This window comes from Plecotus auritus (assembly GCF_963455305.1).
Source record: "Plecotus auritus genome assembly, chromosome: 2".
NCBI lineage: Eukaryota > Metazoa > Chordata > Mammalia > Chiroptera > Vespertilionidae > Plecotus > Plecotus auritus.
Genome location: NC_137771.1, coordinates 225,848,768 through 225,866,185, shown reverse-complemented (window position 1 = coordinate 225,866,185; position 17,418 = coordinate 225,848,768). Strand labels below are relative to the sequence as shown.

Here is a 17,418-nt window from a genome sequence, read left to right as displayed (position 1 = left end):
GCGTGATTGACGGTGGAATCTTCCTTGATCAGGGGCTAGAATCCTTTTGTCGGGTATGAAAGATCCACCAGTTGCCCTCATAGCATAGGGCCCGAAGACAGTTCATGCTCTAAAATACAGCACTTTTAAAAGATATTCTTGCCAAAACCAGTTTGGCTCAGTGGATAGAGTGTTGGCCTGCAGACTGAAAGGTCCCAGGTTCGATTCCGGTCAAGGGCATGTACCTTGGTTGCGGGCACATCCCCAGTAGGGAGTGTGCAGGAGGCAGCTGATCGATGTTTCTCTCTCATCAGTGTTTCTGACTATCTATCCCTCTTCCTTCCTCTCTGTAAAAAATCAATAAGAGATATATTTTTTTAAAAAAAGATATTCTATTGTAAGAAGTTTAGACAGGTTGGCCCAGGTGAAGACGGGATGGGCCCGTAGCCCAGGAGGGCGACATCGGCCACCCAGAAGCATCGCACACCAGCGGGCCACTGGCTTCCCTTCCGGGACAGGAAACAAGGCGGGGCCACGCAGAAACTAGTGCTGCCGCCCGCCACCTCCGAGAGGCCAGGCTGTGACGGTGCGCGCTCGTGTGCAGCTGCACCAGGTCCTGAGCTTAGAAAGGCAGTAACACAGGCATCTTTCACAAACCACTGCGCCCTCTTCACCTAATGGCCCCCGGGGGGTGGGGGTGGGGGGGTCAGGGGAGGCCCGCGTGGGGTGTGTGACCTATCCCTTCAGCCTTGCTTCGTTTCAGTTTTCCTTAAATAAGAAGTCAGGAGGACATGAAGGAATTTGCTCCAGAAACTCCAAGGCACCTGTCAGCTCTCATATTCGCTGTGCATTTCTGCTCTGCTGTTAATCCTGGAATCATCAAAGATACAATTTTTGTTAAAAATAAATAAATAGCCGAAACCGGTTTGGCTCAGTGGATAGAGCGTCGGCCTGCGGACTGAAAGGTCCCGGGTTTGATTCTGGTCAAGGGCATGTACCTTGGTTGCGGGCGCATCCCCAGTGGGGGGTGTGCAGGAGGCAGCTGATCGATGTTTCTCTCTCATCGATGTTTCTGGCTCTCTGTCCCTCTCCCTTCCTCTCTGTGAAATATCAATAAAATATATTTTTTAAAAAATAATAAAAAATAAATAAATAAGTAAACAAACAAACCACCACCAAAAACTCCTTTTAGCTTTCACACCTCCGTGGGTCAGCAGGACCCTCTGTGCTGTCTACACTCGGAAGGAGTTGCTAAGGCCACTCCGGGCAAGAACACCTTCCAGAAAAAGCAAATTTTGATCACCCAGGGCCATTCCTCCGGAGGCCCGGACCCCGAAGTCCAAACGCAGGAAGTAGGTTCCCCGAGCACAGACCCCAGTGCGTTTCCCGAAGCTCTGCAGTGTGTGTGGAATCAGTGTATGAATAACAGCTTACGGGCGCTGAATGAAAAACACACAAGTCTTCATCTCAGGTCTTGAACTGCGTCCAGGGCCTACGTAATGCCTGGCTGGAGGGACACGCCGTGAGCAGGCCTGGGGACGGGAGGCTGCGTGGTGAGGCTGAGCTGGGAAACCAGGATTGGTAGCTTAACAAAATTTACTGGTTGTAGGAACAGTAAACTCGCCCCTGGGGAGGTGAGCTCAGCCTCACCGTCCTGACAGCAGCCCCTAGTGGCCAGTTTGGTGAAACGGGCTGGCTCCGCGGCTGGAAGTCTGACCCTAATGAAGGCTGCTGCAGCAGGCGGGCCAGTCCAGGCAACACCCGGGCGGGCGGCTGGGGGAGCAGCAGAAAGCCAAACTAAGCCGCATAAATTACCCAGTCATCGGGGTACCTGTCCTTCGTATTAAAAAAAATCTCTAGCCAGGTTGGCTCAGTGGATAGAGGGTCGGCCTGCAGACTAAAGGGTCCCCAGTTGATTCCGGTCAAGGGCACATGCCTGAGTTGCGGGCTCGATCCCAAGAAGCGGGTGTGCAGGAGGCAGCTAACCTATGATTCTCTCTCATCATTGATGTTTCTATTCTCTTCCCCTCTCCCTTCCTCTCTGAAATCAATAAAAACATATATATACATATATATAGCCCTGGCCGGTTTGGCTCAGTGGACAGAGCGTCGGCCTGTGGACTGAAGGGTCCCGGGTTCAATTCCCGGTCAGGGCACATTTCTGGGTTGCAGGCTCAATGCCTAGTGGGGGGCATGCAGGAAGCAGCCGATCCATGATTCTCTCTCATCATTGATGTTTCTCTTTCTCTCTCCCTCTCCCTTTCTCTCTGAAATCAATATAAATATATTTTTTTAAAACATATATACATATATATATTTAAAGTACTGCCTTTCAAAAGTAGAAAAAATAGAACTTACTTCAAAAGGGCACTATAGTAACAGTTCGCGAATTACCTTGTTCCTTTAAATAGTCCAGGAGCCCGGGTTTCTACACAAAATAAAGTATGTCCTGTCCACTTCCCCACACGGCACCACCGGCACACGCATTCCCACATACTGAATGCTAGGAATTCCCACTGCAATGTAAGGAACATGGCAGAAACTTCTAGAAGACACTATCATTCATTCGGAGAATAAAATAAAATAGTCAAGATGGTGAGACCCGATTTCTGATCCGGATTCACACCGTTTCCCTGATATAAACAGCTCAGCGCTCAGAGGCTGACAGCCGGCTTCAAAGGCAGACAGGCAGACAGGCAGACAGGCAGACAGCGTGGGGAGGAGCCGCAGCCCCAGCCGACTTCTCCGTAAGGTGCACGCTGTCCTCCGCCGGAGAACAATCTGGAAACAATCTGCGGGGCAGCTGCTCTCATCAACAAACTGTTTATTGTAAGAAAGTGGCTGGGTCAAAGGCTAAACGTCAACCTGAAGCGAAAGCATACGGAGCAAAAATCAATGCTGCGCCTGCCCCCCCGCCATCCCCTGCCCCGGGAAACCAGGGCTGCGCAGGCAGAAAAGAGGGGGTGAGGGACTCCCGTTAGTTCTGAACAGGGAGAGCGGAACAAAACTCCCATTTCAAGGTGCTGGGTGGCTTTGCACGTTGTTACAAATGGCTATTTGTTGTCATTTTCAGAATGGCCTAATAACGGGGGTAAAATATGGCATTCAAAAGAGGCACGGAAATCAACTTTCTAAATCACTCCCCGAAGAGTTGCAAGGGTTTAGATCTAGCTGCTTCTTTCTCGGGTTCATTTCATGAAGGACCCTGTGCATGGGTGAGGCAGCCCCTCTTCCAAGACGTCTGTCCCTTGGAAACTGGGACGCTGGCTGCCGACGGGATTATATGAAGGAATCGTGGTTTTGGTGTGACAGTGGTATTTGGCTGTATTTTTACATAGTGCTCTGATCTTTTAGTCCAGGGGTGGGCAAACTTTTTGACTCGAGGGCCACAATGGGTTCTTAAACTGGACCGGAGGGCCGGAACAAAAGCATGGATGGAGTGTTTGTGTGAACTAATATAAATTCAAAGTAAAGGAGCGGAGGGGAGAGCAAGAGAACCGGATAGAACAGCCGGATCCGGCCCGCGGGCCGTAGTTTGCCCACGGCTGTTTTAGACACACAAACTAAAATATTTACAGATGAGCGATCTGATCTGAGATTTGCTTCAAAATAATACAGGAGGAGGAGTGGGTAGGAATGGATAACACTGGCCAGAATGGAAAAGCGTGAAGCGGCTTGCTGACCACACAGGAGTTCAGTCTGTTTATTTTTTGTATGTGGGAAATTTTCTATGAAATACAGGGTGGGGCAAAAGTAGATTTACAGCCCGGCCAGCGTGGCTCAGTGTCTGAGAATCGACCTATGAACCAGGAGGTCACGGTTCGATTCCCAGTCAGGGCACATGCTCAGGTTGCGGGCTCCATCCCCAGTGTGGGGCGTGCAGGAGGCAGCCAATCAATGATGCTCTCTCATCACTGATGTTTCTATCTCTCTCTCCCTCCCCCTTCTTCTCTGAAATCAATAAAAACGTATTTGTTAAAGTAGATTTATAGTTGTTTGTATGGAAAAGAATACAATAATTAATAAATAATAATACCAGAATAAACTGTGTTTCATATACTCACCAGGATTGGTAGCTTAACAAAATTTACTGGTTGTAGAAAAAGCACCACCCTGAATTTTTTTATTTGTACAAACAATTGCACGAAAGAATAAAAAATGTTTTCTTAAATATAAGAAAAATATTAACCTCCCCAGGCGAATTCATCACTTCTCCATACGGACACCTACCACAGTATTACTAGGTGTCCAACGAGACTGTCTGTGGCTGAGCAGGGCCTGAAATCGAGCTCTTAAATTCTGAGTCGACCGCCGGAGACGCAGGGAGAAGTATTCAGGGTCCCCCTGCGCTCCTGATCGCCGGCCAGAGTCTGTCAGACGCAGGGCCATGAGGGGGGACCCGTGGTGTGACCGCATTGCGGAGCACGAGGATTTCCGTGAGCTGGGAAGAAAACCTCTGGCACACATAACGGCGCCGCGACCTGAAAACAGCCATGGAGCACACAAACTTGAAAAACACACCTGGTGTGTACATTTGAGGCTGCTGCACTATGTTGCATTGGTGATTCTTAGGTTAATGGGAAGATTGGTTGGAGGAAGAGCCTGAAATAAGATAAAGCTGAAGCATAACGTCCTTTCATTGTGCTGAAATGAACTGTGGATGGAGGTTATCAAATTGTTCCAGGTTAAAATGAAAATGGTTATAATCACAAATCCTTAGAAAAGAATGCATCAAAAAATTTTTACTTAAACAATTTTTTTAAATTGTTGTTTTGGTTTTTTTGTGGTTGTTTTTGTTTGTTTGTTTGTTTTGCATCTAATTGCTCTCCTGGAACCAGCACGACCCTGCAGAGTCCGGGAAAAGATGTGAAAGGTCATTTCATCGCCCCTCGCCCCAACCGAAGAGAGAAGGTCAGGGACTGCGAACTCCGAGGCAGGGAGCTGTCCTTTAAAAAGCCATCGTCTGTGACAAACGCACTTAGCGAATCTGAGACACCTAATCCCGTCATCACAGGAGGAAAATACTCTCACTCTCAAAGAGGAGGATCTTCGAAACGGAGACCTTTCACTTTGAAAGCGTTTTATGGACTAAACAGCCAAAAAAAACCCACACCTGTAAATCATCGCGTATATCGAGGTTGCCTATGGGAAGCAGCACTCTAGAATAATCCAGGCAATTCTAGGTTGGAAGAGCCTGGCCATGCCCCACTCCCCCACCCCATCCCCCCCAAAAAAATGAACCATCATTTTTTCATTTATGAAACCACGATTGACTGTTTCCCTTTGAAAGACATATTTCCTTCGTTACCGAGCCTGAAAGCAGGAGGGGGGAGCGGAGCCCTCACTCGATCACTGCGATAAGCCCTGTAGGTGGGGTTCATTTTTGCTCAAAGACAAGAAGACCCATCGTCAAGCACTTTCCTGCGGCTCAGAGGCTAAGCTCTACCCGTTTTCTAGGAAGAGTACTCCATTTCCATATCTCCAACGTTTCCTCTGCCTGCGACGGCAACCGGGATTAAACCGGGAGTTTGTCCAGCTCAGGGCTCGGGAAAGACCGGCCCTGACACAGCCCCCGAGCGTCGGCCCCGCGTCCTGCCGGCTGCCCCGGCCAGGCCATCGCCCACGAGATTCTCCTGAGAACCCGAATGTAAATCTTGGGGTGTGAGTGCCACCCATCTCTTCACCCGTAACCTCTCTCTCCCCACCTCTGGACACACGCACGGGAGACACACAGAACTCGCACCCCTCCAACAAAACCCGTTTCAGGCGGCGTCGACGGCGAGTCCGTTTGCCTTGAGCAGGAACCTCTCGCTGTGCGAGCCCGTCCCCCTCGTCCTCGGGGTCAGGGCAGAAGGTTCTAGTTCCGCCATCTTCCAGCCCTTCCCGGAAGCTTTAGCTAAAACAAGCATGTGAACAGACGTTTTTATATTCATGTTAAGATTAGGAAGACTCAGTCCGCTGAGGACTGGAAATTAACCCACTGTGCGCCATAAGCCTGTAGACGCACGCGGCAGACCTTCCCCACACGCCACGTGTGTCCATAAAAAAAAAAATGTTTTCCCTCAGTGGCAGCCCTAACCAACTTTAAAATCATTTTTCATGAGAATTTTCAGCTGACAATATTCAAGAACACCCGAATTGTGAGTAATATACTTAATTTTTATACTATTCATTGCAAATTGATTTTTTTAATTAAATTCAAAATATCGTGGCGTGTGGGGATGGTTTCCATTGTGGACGCGTGGCCGTTAACTGGTTAAAAAGATGTCCTAAAGGCGAAGGTGCTGGCATGCAGGGTGCTGCTCAGTGACCAGAGGGGGTGCGAGCTCCGGAGTCCTTAGGAGGGAGAGCATCTCCCATGAGCAATGAGCCAGTCACAGTGCGTGACACCACACTTCTCCCACCGGGAGAGCATCTCCCATGAGCGATGAGCCAGTCACAGTGCGTGACACCACACTTCTCCCACCGATGGCGCCCCACGCGGGCGCCTGCAAACGGCTTCAGAAAGGGGACACGCAGGCAGGGACGGTGCAGAAGAGAACCAGGAGCGTCGGGCCCTGGGCCCCGTGGCAGATGCATCTGCTGAGAAGCAGCGACGGGGCCGGAACAAGAACAAAACTAAGGAAGTGACTCGCGCTCTCCTGCCTCCGAGGGAAAGAGACTGATGGACAGACAGACAGACCGACCGACCTGGGCTGAGCCTCCCGCTGCTACGCTGCCGGCCTGCTCTCAGAGGAAGCCAGAGAAGCCTTCCCCTGCCTGCCGGCCCCCGGGATCCAGCACAGGGAGCCGCGCCGTCCCCGCCGGCAGGGCGGGCAGAGGATTCGACGCCACGCGGCTCCACCAACTGCCCGTCGGTCTTGGAACCCAGAAACACCACGAACGTCTTTTCTGGACGCACAGTTCCTGGAGCGGCATTCTCCAGCGATTAGCACAGACGGACGCAAACACCAGGGCCCCCCCCCCAATCAGTCAGATCCTGAAAAGTGAAGGACCAGTCACTCGGGGGAGCGCAGGTCCCAGCCCCCAGCGTCGCTGAGCGATAGCCACGCTCCCAGGGCCAAGGGCCAGCACCTCGGACCCTGCGGCCCTCGGCTCCAGGCCTGGTCGCGACCACAAGGACGGTGCGGGCCTTTGATCGTGCCCTCCAAGCCGGCCCCGTGCGGGCTCCCGCCGCGGGATGTCTTTTTTCGACTTGGGAGACAGAAATGTGCTCTGAAGACCCGGACGCTACAAGACTCCCCGAGGCAGCTTCAATCCGCTTTCCCGGGAGTTCCCGTCACGTCCTGGCCCGCCACACATGGCAGCTATTAGGCCCTGATGTTCAGGCAACATTTGGTCCCGGGTGATTTTTTATTCCAGAAGAGCCTCCCATCCACAAATCTGTGACTGCACCGCGGCGGAGAGAAACAGTCCGAGGAAGTAAAACCGCCGTCCGTCCAGCCGAGACAGGCCGCTACCCTAGCACACAGCCGCTGGGGAGAGGTCCCTGCCACTCGGAGACCCGGCTGCCCTTCCCCAGGCCAGCCAGCAAGAGGGCGACACGGAGAACCCCCAAACCTCACACCACCGGGCGGCGGGGGGGGGGAAAACTCCCCAAGGTGGGCCTGCTTCCCCACCGCATCTGCTCAGCCTTCGCCTGGACGTTCGCCCAGGATTTACACTCCAAAGGAGCGGCTCTGACACATTCCTGTGGAAACAAGATTCAAATAAGATACAGTACATACAGTAGCTGAAAAGCCTCCCCCCCAAAAAAAAATAAAATAAAATAAAATAAAGGCAGCTAAGGAAACCACCCCACGTGTCATTCATTCCTTTTGCTTCAATGTCAAAACCCATCATGTCACCTTTGCCACAGGTATTGTGTGGGATAACAGGAAGCCAGTTAAAATGAACAAAAAGCGCTGTTTCGGGAAGGGGCGAGGGGAGGAAAAAGGAGAGACGGGGGGCATGAAAGAGCCTTACAAACATGCATCGCCGCGAAGCTTTGAAAGGCTGCCTTTAATCTGCCAGCTGCTCGCTCGCCCGGGCGCCCGTAAAAGCTGCCACGCAGCCCGTCAGCCGCTCGTCAGAAGCTATTCAGGGCGCACCTGGAATGCCGACCGTCTCTCTCCCTGGGATCTCGGAACATTCGTCTCTAAGCTGCATTTCAGAGTAGCACCAGAAGGTCCCCCTCCCTGCACATTCAACACGCAGGACGAGGATGGAAGGGGAAGGGAGGAAGCTTTCCGTACCAGACACTACGCTAAAAAAAAAAAACGCGCAGGGAATTCTAACGAATTCAGCATCAGACCTGAGGCTCTCCACTCTGCCCCGCTCCCCAGGGCCACCCTGAGACCCCAGGAGACCATGGCACCCGTGAAGGCACTTGGTGAGCTATAACGAGTGCCATGAAATGAGAGATCATCTCATGTTCCAGAAACTCCCGCAGCAAGGTCACACACACACTTAGCAGGCACGCGGTGTTGGCTACGGGAAGTGGTTGGTAGGAGAAGGAAGAATTAGAACCGTATGGTGCGATTTAGGCTGAGATTCTTCATAAAGCAACCAGCATCAAGAAGGGAATTCCTGGTGGAAGGGACTGGACAGGGATTTTCTGACATGTTTACAACTATCAAACTATAGTGATCAACAATGTTGCTGTTATTTGGAGGGGGGGGGGTCGCGGCAAATGATTTGGGGTTGAATCAGATCAAAATGTGAGACTAGTTTCTGTCTTTTTTTTTTTAATATATTTCATTGATTTTTTTACAGAGAGGGATAGAGAGTTAGAAACATCGATGAGAGAGAAACATCGATCAGCTGCCTCCTGCACACCCCCTACTGGGGATGTGCCCGCAAACAAGGTACATGCCCTTGACCGGAATCGAATCCGGGACCCTTGAGTCCGCAGGCCGACGCTCTATCCCAGGGGTCCTCAAACTTTTTAAACAGGGGGCCAGTTCACTGTCCCTCAGACCGTTGAAGGGCCGGACTATAGTTTTAAAAAAAAACTATGGGGGACCCTTTTCCCCTCCCTACTTGGGAGTCAGTTCTGTGGGACTCTTCCCTCTCCCCAGTTGGGAGTCTGTACTTGTTCTTCAATAAATTTCCACCTTTGCTATACCAAAAAAAAAAAAACTATGAACAAATTCCTATGCGCACTGCGGGCCCGGGACGAGTCGGCTGCTAAGCAGGACAGGCAGCGGCACCCGGCGGGCCGGATCAATGTCCTCGGTGGGCCGCATGTGGTCCGCGGGCCGTAGTTTGAGGACCCCCTGCTCTATCCACTGAACCACACCGGTCAGGGCCAGTTTCTGTCTTTAAGCCTATCTGATCCATCCCACAACTCTCACACTGCCAGTTCCGCACACAGACAGGGTGGTTTTCCGCCAGTTGCTTTAATAACAAACCCAGTTGTCACTTCTTGTTACTGTTACACCTTAACCCCAAGGCAAAGGAACCACATGCGCCCCCACAAGGCTGCCCGCCTCCTGCCTGCTTCTCTTAGGTCCCCCCACATTCGCGATCAGCGAGAGGAATGCTCCAAAGAATCCCAGCTCTGTGGTTTCAGAAAGAGCCTGGCGCTCCCCCGACCGGAGCGGGGTGTCCCAGGGGAAGGGGCGAGCCGGGTGGTTGGGCACGGTCCCACCCTCCGCCTCCCCCTCCTCCGCCCGCCCAGGCTGGGGGATGGAAAGGGACCCCAGGCAGCTGCTCTGCAGGGACGGCGGAGGCTGAGGCTCTGTCTGCGTCGTGGGGGTTCCCGCATCCGTGTGGGGCAGACCCCACAGGCCGCCACTGCACACCCTCTTCTCTCTGCCCTGTCCCTGGCAGAAATCAAAATGGAAGCAAGAGGGGGCGTCTCTCGGTTGGACTTCAGGTTCGGTAAGGGAAAGAATTGTTTTTTCTATAAAATCGGTGATGCTCGTAAACGCACACACATCCCTCACAGTGAAGGCACATCCCTGCTAACTTCTCGTCACCACCAACGGCAGGGCGGGGTGGTGGCCGCCCCGAAATCTCGCTCCACAGAACCCTGGGGTCCAGCGTGTGGCTCATGAGTCTGGTGCTCCGCCCACACTCCAGAAAGGGGGTCCTCTGCCGCAAAGGACTCCCCGTTAGGTGTCAGCACGGGTGTGGTCCCCTCTGAGAAACAGTTCACGGGGTTCCATCAAGAAACTGCTGCGGCCAAAACCGGTTTGGCTCAGTGGATAGAGCGTCGGCCTGCGGACTGAAGGGTCCCGGGTTCGGTTCCGGTCAAGGGCATGTACCTTGGTTGCGGGCACATCCCCGGTGGGAGGTGTGCAGGAGGCAGCTGATCGATGTCTCTCTCTCATCGATGTTTCTAGCTCTCTATCCCTCTCCCTTCCTCTCTGTAAAATATCAATAAAATATATTTTAAAAAAAAAAAGAAAAGAAACTGCTGCGTCCAAGGAGAGGCCTCCAATCATGAACCGAACGACCCCCCACCCCCAGAAGCCCGGGACAGCTGGGGCCTGAGAGCCACAGGAAAACCTAATGTCCACTCACCAGTGTGAGTCATTTACCAACAAAGCTAATACTTGTCATATAATTAACACGGATGTCAAACATTAAACCAAGATCAACGTCTATATGGGACTTTTCTTTTAAATATCTTTTTGTTGATTTCAGAGAGGGAGGGAGAGAGAGAAACATCAAGGATGAGAGAGAATCACTGACTGGCTGCCTCCTGCACGGCCCCGACTGGGGATCGAGCCCTCAGCCCAGGGAATGTGCCCTTGACCAGAATCGAACCCGGACCCTTCAGTCCGGGCAGGCTACCACTCTATCCGTTAAGCCAGACCAGCCAGGGCTATATGGGGCTTCTTGCCTCTTATTCAAGTTTTGACCATTTATGGAATGCCTTCAAAGTCCACTGACATAGAGTAATTTGGTTTTTAATTTTTTAACAACTGGTTTTGCTCTTTATAAAAATAATACAGGCGCATTATAGAACATTTGAAAAATACAACGAAAGTTTTAAAAGCTTATTAAAATCGCTCTTAGCCCACCACCCAAAAATATACCATATATGTGCTGTATTTCCTTCCAGTCTTTTTTCTATGGATGGATATATATGTGTGTGGTGTGCTCGTGTGTTTTACTGGTTTACTTTGACAGATCATAAATTTGCTGAGGCCCGAATGTCAATCCCGCCCCTGGGAGGCTCGATGAACCGGCTAGACCCTGGTCAGAGAGGAGGTACGCTTGGCCACCACGAGTCTGCACCTCAGGAGCTGGCTGCCTAGTCTGATCACGCACGGTGACACCGCAAAATCATACTTGACTGGATTTTACAGCGGAAATCACACGATACTGTGGTGTTTGGGTGTCGCTGAAGGTCTCAGAACACACCCCTTGCAAATACCAAGGGCCAACTGTACTTTGGGCCTATTTTTCTGCTTGGATCCCCGTGCCAGTCTCTTTCATTCATATCGCAGTCATGTGGAAGCACGAGGTACCTCATAAATCTTCTGTGCTATTCGCTATAAAGAGCGAGTGTCGAGGCACCGAACTGTATAAACACAGCTGGCACGCAGTAAAACTATTTAGATAACCAGCGTGTGTATTTGGTTCTTTCCTATTCCATCCTGTAACGGCACCGCGTACACAGTCCATGTTTAATGGAAGATGAATATCATGAACTGTGACCCTGAAATAATCTCCACAGACCCAGAAGAAAGTGTCACCAGTCTCATGGAAAACTACTAAATTATACTGTGAAACTAGACTGTGATGCCGAGAGGGAGAAATTAAGCCTCCGAACGACTTCACGGTGCCAGGGTGTCTGTTGACCAGGCAGCCTAGCTCAGCAGCGACACCGTGTGGTCACAGCGTATTTTACAGGAAGCAGAGAGCCCGCGCAGGCATGGATTCGGAAGCAGGGGGTGAACCTGAGGGTGGGCTGTGAGTAACACCCCGGGGTGCCAGGACGCCAAGCACCTCTCCGCTGCCAACTTCGTTCCATGGGGATCAATGAGGCCTACTAAGAAGGCTGCAGGAAAGCAAAGCAGACGGAAAGTGTTCTAGTCCCAACCTGCCATCCGTCTCTACAAACACTGAGCCCCCAGCACGGTGCCCAGAAGCTGTTCTGAAACGTCTCGGCCTCGGCATCAGGAGAAGAGCAGCAATCCCCCAGCCGCCCCAGAAAGCCCGACACGGTGGGCGAGTAGCCACCTTCGCATTCATGTACAGAACGTGTATTCCAGCAAAACACACTCTGAAGCCCTGGAGTCTTCCCTTCCCTTCCACAGCAGAGACCAGGCCTTCTGGGAGAAATTCATAAACACCAAGAAACGAGGACATGCACTCCCTCACTCAGTTCCTCGGGCTCCCAAAGTCAACACGGAGGGAAGCAGCTGGGAGGGGAAAGCAGCCCACCGTAGAGACATCGAAGATCAACCAGAGCAAACGGAGACTCGCAATGAGACGTGGGCACTGCTGGACATTACTCTTCTCCAAAGTCAGACGTGTCCAGGGGTCTGGTGGGCCTGAAGTCTACATGCAATGTCTGTGTGTCGACAGGACAAATATGTGCTTTAATCTTGTTCAAGCATCTCCTGCCCATGGTTTGTGAACAGGGGTTACCAATCCGCAGGGGGACATGGGTCCCCCACCCCCAGGCAGTGGCAAGAAGCTGAAGGACGAGAGGAGGAAGCACGTGCTGTGTATTGTCATGTGAGCACGTGCCCGATCCAAAGCCTTCGGTGCCTCAGGTTACACCCACCCTAAGGAAGACCCAGGAAAAGCTCGAGTCCCAAACGTCTGCTCACGGGAAGATAACCCGGGGCCCCCTTCTTCTCCATTGCTCTAAGAGTCTAGAGCAGGCGTCCTCAAACGACGGCCCGCGGGCCACATGCGGCCCACCGAGGACATGGATCTGGCCCGCCAGGTGCCGCTGCCTGTCCTGCTTAGCAGCAGACTCGTCCCGGGCCCGCAGTGCGCATAGGAATTTGTTCATAGTTTTTTTTTAAACTATAGTCCGGCCCTCCAACGGTCTGAGGGACAGGGAACTGGCCCCCTGTTTAAAAAGTTTGAGGACCCCTGGTCTAGAGGCCCACGTCCCAAGACCAGCATGGTCAGACTCCCGGGAAAGGTCAGGGAGCGCCGTCAAGGGCAAGCCCTGGTCTGTTGCTCCCTGGCCGTGAGCCTCCGGGGAAGGCAGGCACCTCCTCGTGTCCAGCCTCAGCCCTCCACGCCCAGGAAAGGAAGGGGGGAGGTCTCTGAGAGTGACAGTCCCATCGCCCCGTGCCCACATGGCTCTGTCCCTTCTGCCAGGTGGCAGGTCTGTAGGGGCGTCGTCTACAAGGCGAAGCTCTGAGTTCCAGCTTGATTTTGATACTTATTTATGCCACCAGATGGATGGAGGTGGTGCTTTTCCTTCTATTAACGGAACGCACTGAACAGATAAATGACAGCGAGCTCTGATTTCCTGAGATGCAGGTGCAAACAAAATCACAACATTAATTCTCAGGAGCACCCATTAAAAAGTGTGCAAACTGACTAGACCCTGTGTAATGAAAATGCAATCTATAATAATAAAAGCATAATATGCTAATTAGACTGGACAGCCAGATGACCTTCCGGACACCCTTCTGGACGACCTTCTGGACGAAACCGGGGTTGTGAGGGCAAAGCAAGCCACCGTGGCTACGAGGGCCAAGGCAAGCCGCAGCGGCTGCGAGGGCCGAGCCCCTTGCAAGAATTTCGTGCATCAGAACTCTAGTCCTATATAATAAAAGCCTAATATGTTAAGTGTCCGTTCGTCTGGTCGTCCATTCAACCAACCAAAGCGTAATATGCTAATAATATGCTAAGGCCACTCAACCGCTCACTATGATGTGCACTGACCACCAGGGGACAGACGCTTTGACCGGTAGGTTAGCTTGCTGCTGGGGTCCGGCCGATCAGGACTGAGCGAGATGGGCCAGACAGGCCCTGGAGCCCTCCCGTGGTCCCTCCCTGGCTGGTCAACCTTCCGCGTCCCTCCCCAGCCCTCATCATGCACCAGTGGGGTCGCTCAGCCTGGCCTGCGCCCTCTCGCAATCCGGGATCCCTCAGCGGATGTCAGAGAGCTGGTTTCGGCCCAATCACGCAGGCCAGGCCGAGGGACCCCACTGGTGCACAAATTCATGCACTGGGCCTCTAATAAAAGAATGTTCTTAGATGGGGAAAAAGCACCTGTTGCTTTATTAATTTTTAAATTAAAATCATTACCTATATCACCAGTCACTTGTTAGAAACACTAGACACTGGTGACTTAACCTCTCAACAACCTAATCTTAATATTAATAACTGTATTCTTGCCCTACCAGGGGTGGGCAAACTTTTGACTCGAGGGCCACAATGGGTTCTTAAACTGGACCGGAGGGCCGGAACAAAAGCATGGATGGAGTGTTTGTATGAACTAATATAAATTCAAAGTAAAGGAGCGGAGGGGAGAGCAAGAGAACCGGATAGAACAGCCGGATCCGGCCCGCGGGCCGTAGTTTGCCCATGGCTACCCTAGACGGTTTGGCTCAGTGGATAGAGCTTTGGCCTGTGGACTGAAGGGTCGCAGTTTGATTCCGGCCAAGGGTACATACCTGAGCTGTGGGCTCGATCCCCAGTAGGGGGTGTGCAGGAGGCAGACAATCAATGATTCTCTCTCTTCATTGACATTTCTATCTCTCCATCCCTCTCCCTTCCTCTATGAAATCAATAAAGAAATCTATTTTAAAAATAATAATAATTGTACTCTTTACACAGAACTCCCACATGTGCTATTTCTTCTAGTCCTCGAGTACTCCTACAAAATACCCTACTCTTAAATGCCCCAGATTGTGTGTCTGTCTTCTCCCCGGGAGGCTCACAGCTCTGCTCTGCTCTGCTCTGCACAGCAAGTTTGCCACGGGACAGAATGTCACCCACGGAGAGTGCCGCCCCCTCTGAATGCTGGGGTAGGAGCCAGAGTGCATTCTTTCCAAGGGAAAGCAGGTGAGTGTGGTGTTTAGACTCACCTGGGCTAGCAGCCGTTTGCTGAATCTGCACGGTCATGTCACTAAACTCACCCCTTCCCCTATTTAGGGAAGGCGACAGAGACAGACCCACAAAACAACTTGCCACAATGAATAAGAAATTGACAGCTTGGCCAGAAGCCTCGCCTGGGCTTAGCCACCTGCTCAAACCAGGTACCAACCACAGGCATCAAAGACAGACGCCAGGCCAGGAAAACCCCCGCAGGCATGCCCCGCTCAGGCCCTTTCCTGTTAGACACAGCGAGGATTGGCCACAAGGGGGCAGGCGTCAGCACAAAAATAAAGCAAAACGGGGGATTTTCCCTTCCAGAGATTCGCCGGGAACGGTCCAAGTCAAACGACGGTTTGAATCCCAAGTGCATAAGTTGTGGTTTCCAAGTACCTCCTGACACATAAAACAGTGACCCTTTTCCCCTTAGTGTGGGAAGGGCCAGCGTTTTAAGACTTAACACCTTCTAAATGCTAACAGTCTTCCCTCCCTCCCTGGGAGGCAAATGCCAAATACATCAGTTATCCTTGGACATCTTTACGATTGCTCAGAGGTCCAAATAGAAAAACCAAAAAACAGACATCGAAGTGGAAGCCCACTGCCACGGACGAGTCAGGACAAGGTTGACCGTTTTTGTTGTTGTTGTTAGTCCTCGCCCGGGGATATTTTTCCATTGATTTTTAGAGAGAGTGGAAGAGAGAGGGAAAGACAGAGAGAAACACCGATGTGAGAGAAACACAGCGATTGGTTGCCTCCTGCACGTGTCCAACGAGGGCCCGGGCTGGACAGGAGCCCGTAACCAAGGTACGTGCCTTTGACCGGAATCGAACCCGGGACCCTCTGGTCCGCAGGCCGACGCTCTATCCACTGGGCCACACTGGCCAGGCCAGGGTGACTGCTTGGAGAAGGGCGCCTCGGTGCGCCTCCCGCTGAGCACTCACCTCCGCCGCCAGCAGCAGGTGGAGAGGCGTTAAGGCAGGGACGTGCTGCACGTCACAGCTGAGGCCGAGGGTGGTCAGGATCTCCTTCAGGACGTCGTACCTCCTCGTGTTGCTGGACGTGAGCAGGTTAAAATCTTCTTCCGTCTGCACAACTGAAGAGCTGGGAGGTAGTTCCAGGTGCACCTGAGGGGGAGACACCACTTCATAAGTGGGGGGCACTCAGAACACTCACAAAAGCAGTGTCTTCGCCAGTGTTTCTGAAAACGTGGCTGTGAATCCTTCTAATTATCGACACGATCTAACCTTTGAACCTGAACATGTAGACAGTAATGCCAATCAAGAAGAAGATTCAGAAGAGCCTATGAAAACCGTGGCTGTCGGGCCGAGAGGCCATGGTGGACGTGACCCAGGACAGTAATCCAACTCTTTCAGGTCCCAACTTCCACCACTCACCAGTCTGGGGACCTTGGGCAAGTCACTTAGCTGGGTTACTAGTACATGACGGACCGACACTTCGAAGTATGGGAGTGCTGCAAACCCACGTGGAGTCACACTGCCCCCGGGAGGCGCACGGGGTTGGGCGGGAAGCCCCCCTCTACCTGGTGGCCATAACCACTGGGAAGCAACCGGGGAGGCAGTCCACTTAGTCCCCGTGTGTGTGTGTGTGTTTGCAGGAACTCAGGCAGATGCGTGGCTTGGGGGGACCCGGGAAAGGCCTGTCCTACACCCCCTTCACCTGACTGAGTTTAAGATCAGGAACTTCAGGCGCTCCGTTCAGGCTGTGCTATGTAGTTAAAACTGAAACAGCGCCGCCTGGCAATCAAAGGTCTGTGTCTTATTACAGAGGAACGCGCCAGAACTCACAACTCCTCTAGATCAGATTCTAACTGGGCGTTCAGAGGGAGGGGACGCCACCCCCATCTAGTGGGTGATGCAACTAACACCGGACAAGGCACAGGACGGCCCCACCACGAAGGACACGAGCAACGTCCACAAGCCGAGGGTACGACTCCGCCGTGAAGTGGAACCACTTCTGCCACGTGGCAAGTCTCTGTTTCTGTGTGGTGTCAGATGGGTACTAGACTAATCGGGGTGATCGCTTCATAAGTTATACAAATGTCTCATCACTATGCTGTATATCTAAAACTAATATGTGTCAACTATAACTGAAAACTTGAAAATTTTTAAATAAAATTAATATTCAATAAAATATACATATATAAAATATACAGGGTGAGGCAAAAGTAGGCTGTTTGTATGGAATATAATACAATCCTATCTAATAAAAGAGTAATATGCAGATTGACCATCACTCCAACACACAAGATGGCTGCCCCCATGTGGTCAAAGATCCTGCCCCCATGTGGACACAAGATGGCCACCACAAGATGGCCAGCAGGGGAGGGCAGTTGGGAGGGACCGGGCCTGCAAGGGAGGGCAGTTGGGGGCGATCAAGCCTGCAGGGGAGGGCAGTTAGGGGTGACCAGACCGG

The 17,418-nt window shown here is 52.1% G+C and overlaps 1 protein-coding gene across 2 annotated transcripts in view; it reads right to left on the bottom strand.

Annotated features, from left to right (window-relative positions):
* HLCS (holocarboxylase synthetase) overlaps window positions 1-17,418 on the bottom strand; it is a gene marked incomplete at its 5' end in the record, with an annotated part of 172,011 nt that overhangs the window by 127,343 nt on the left and 27,250 nt on the right. For both annotated transcript variants that reach the window (XM_080658290.1, XM_080658289.1), the window contains one exon: window positions 15,927-16,109. In XM_080658290.1, the coding sequence (XP_080514416.1) occupies window positions 15,927-16,109 (183 nt within the window). The remainder of the gene's footprint in view (window positions 1-15,926; window positions 16,110-17,418) is intronic.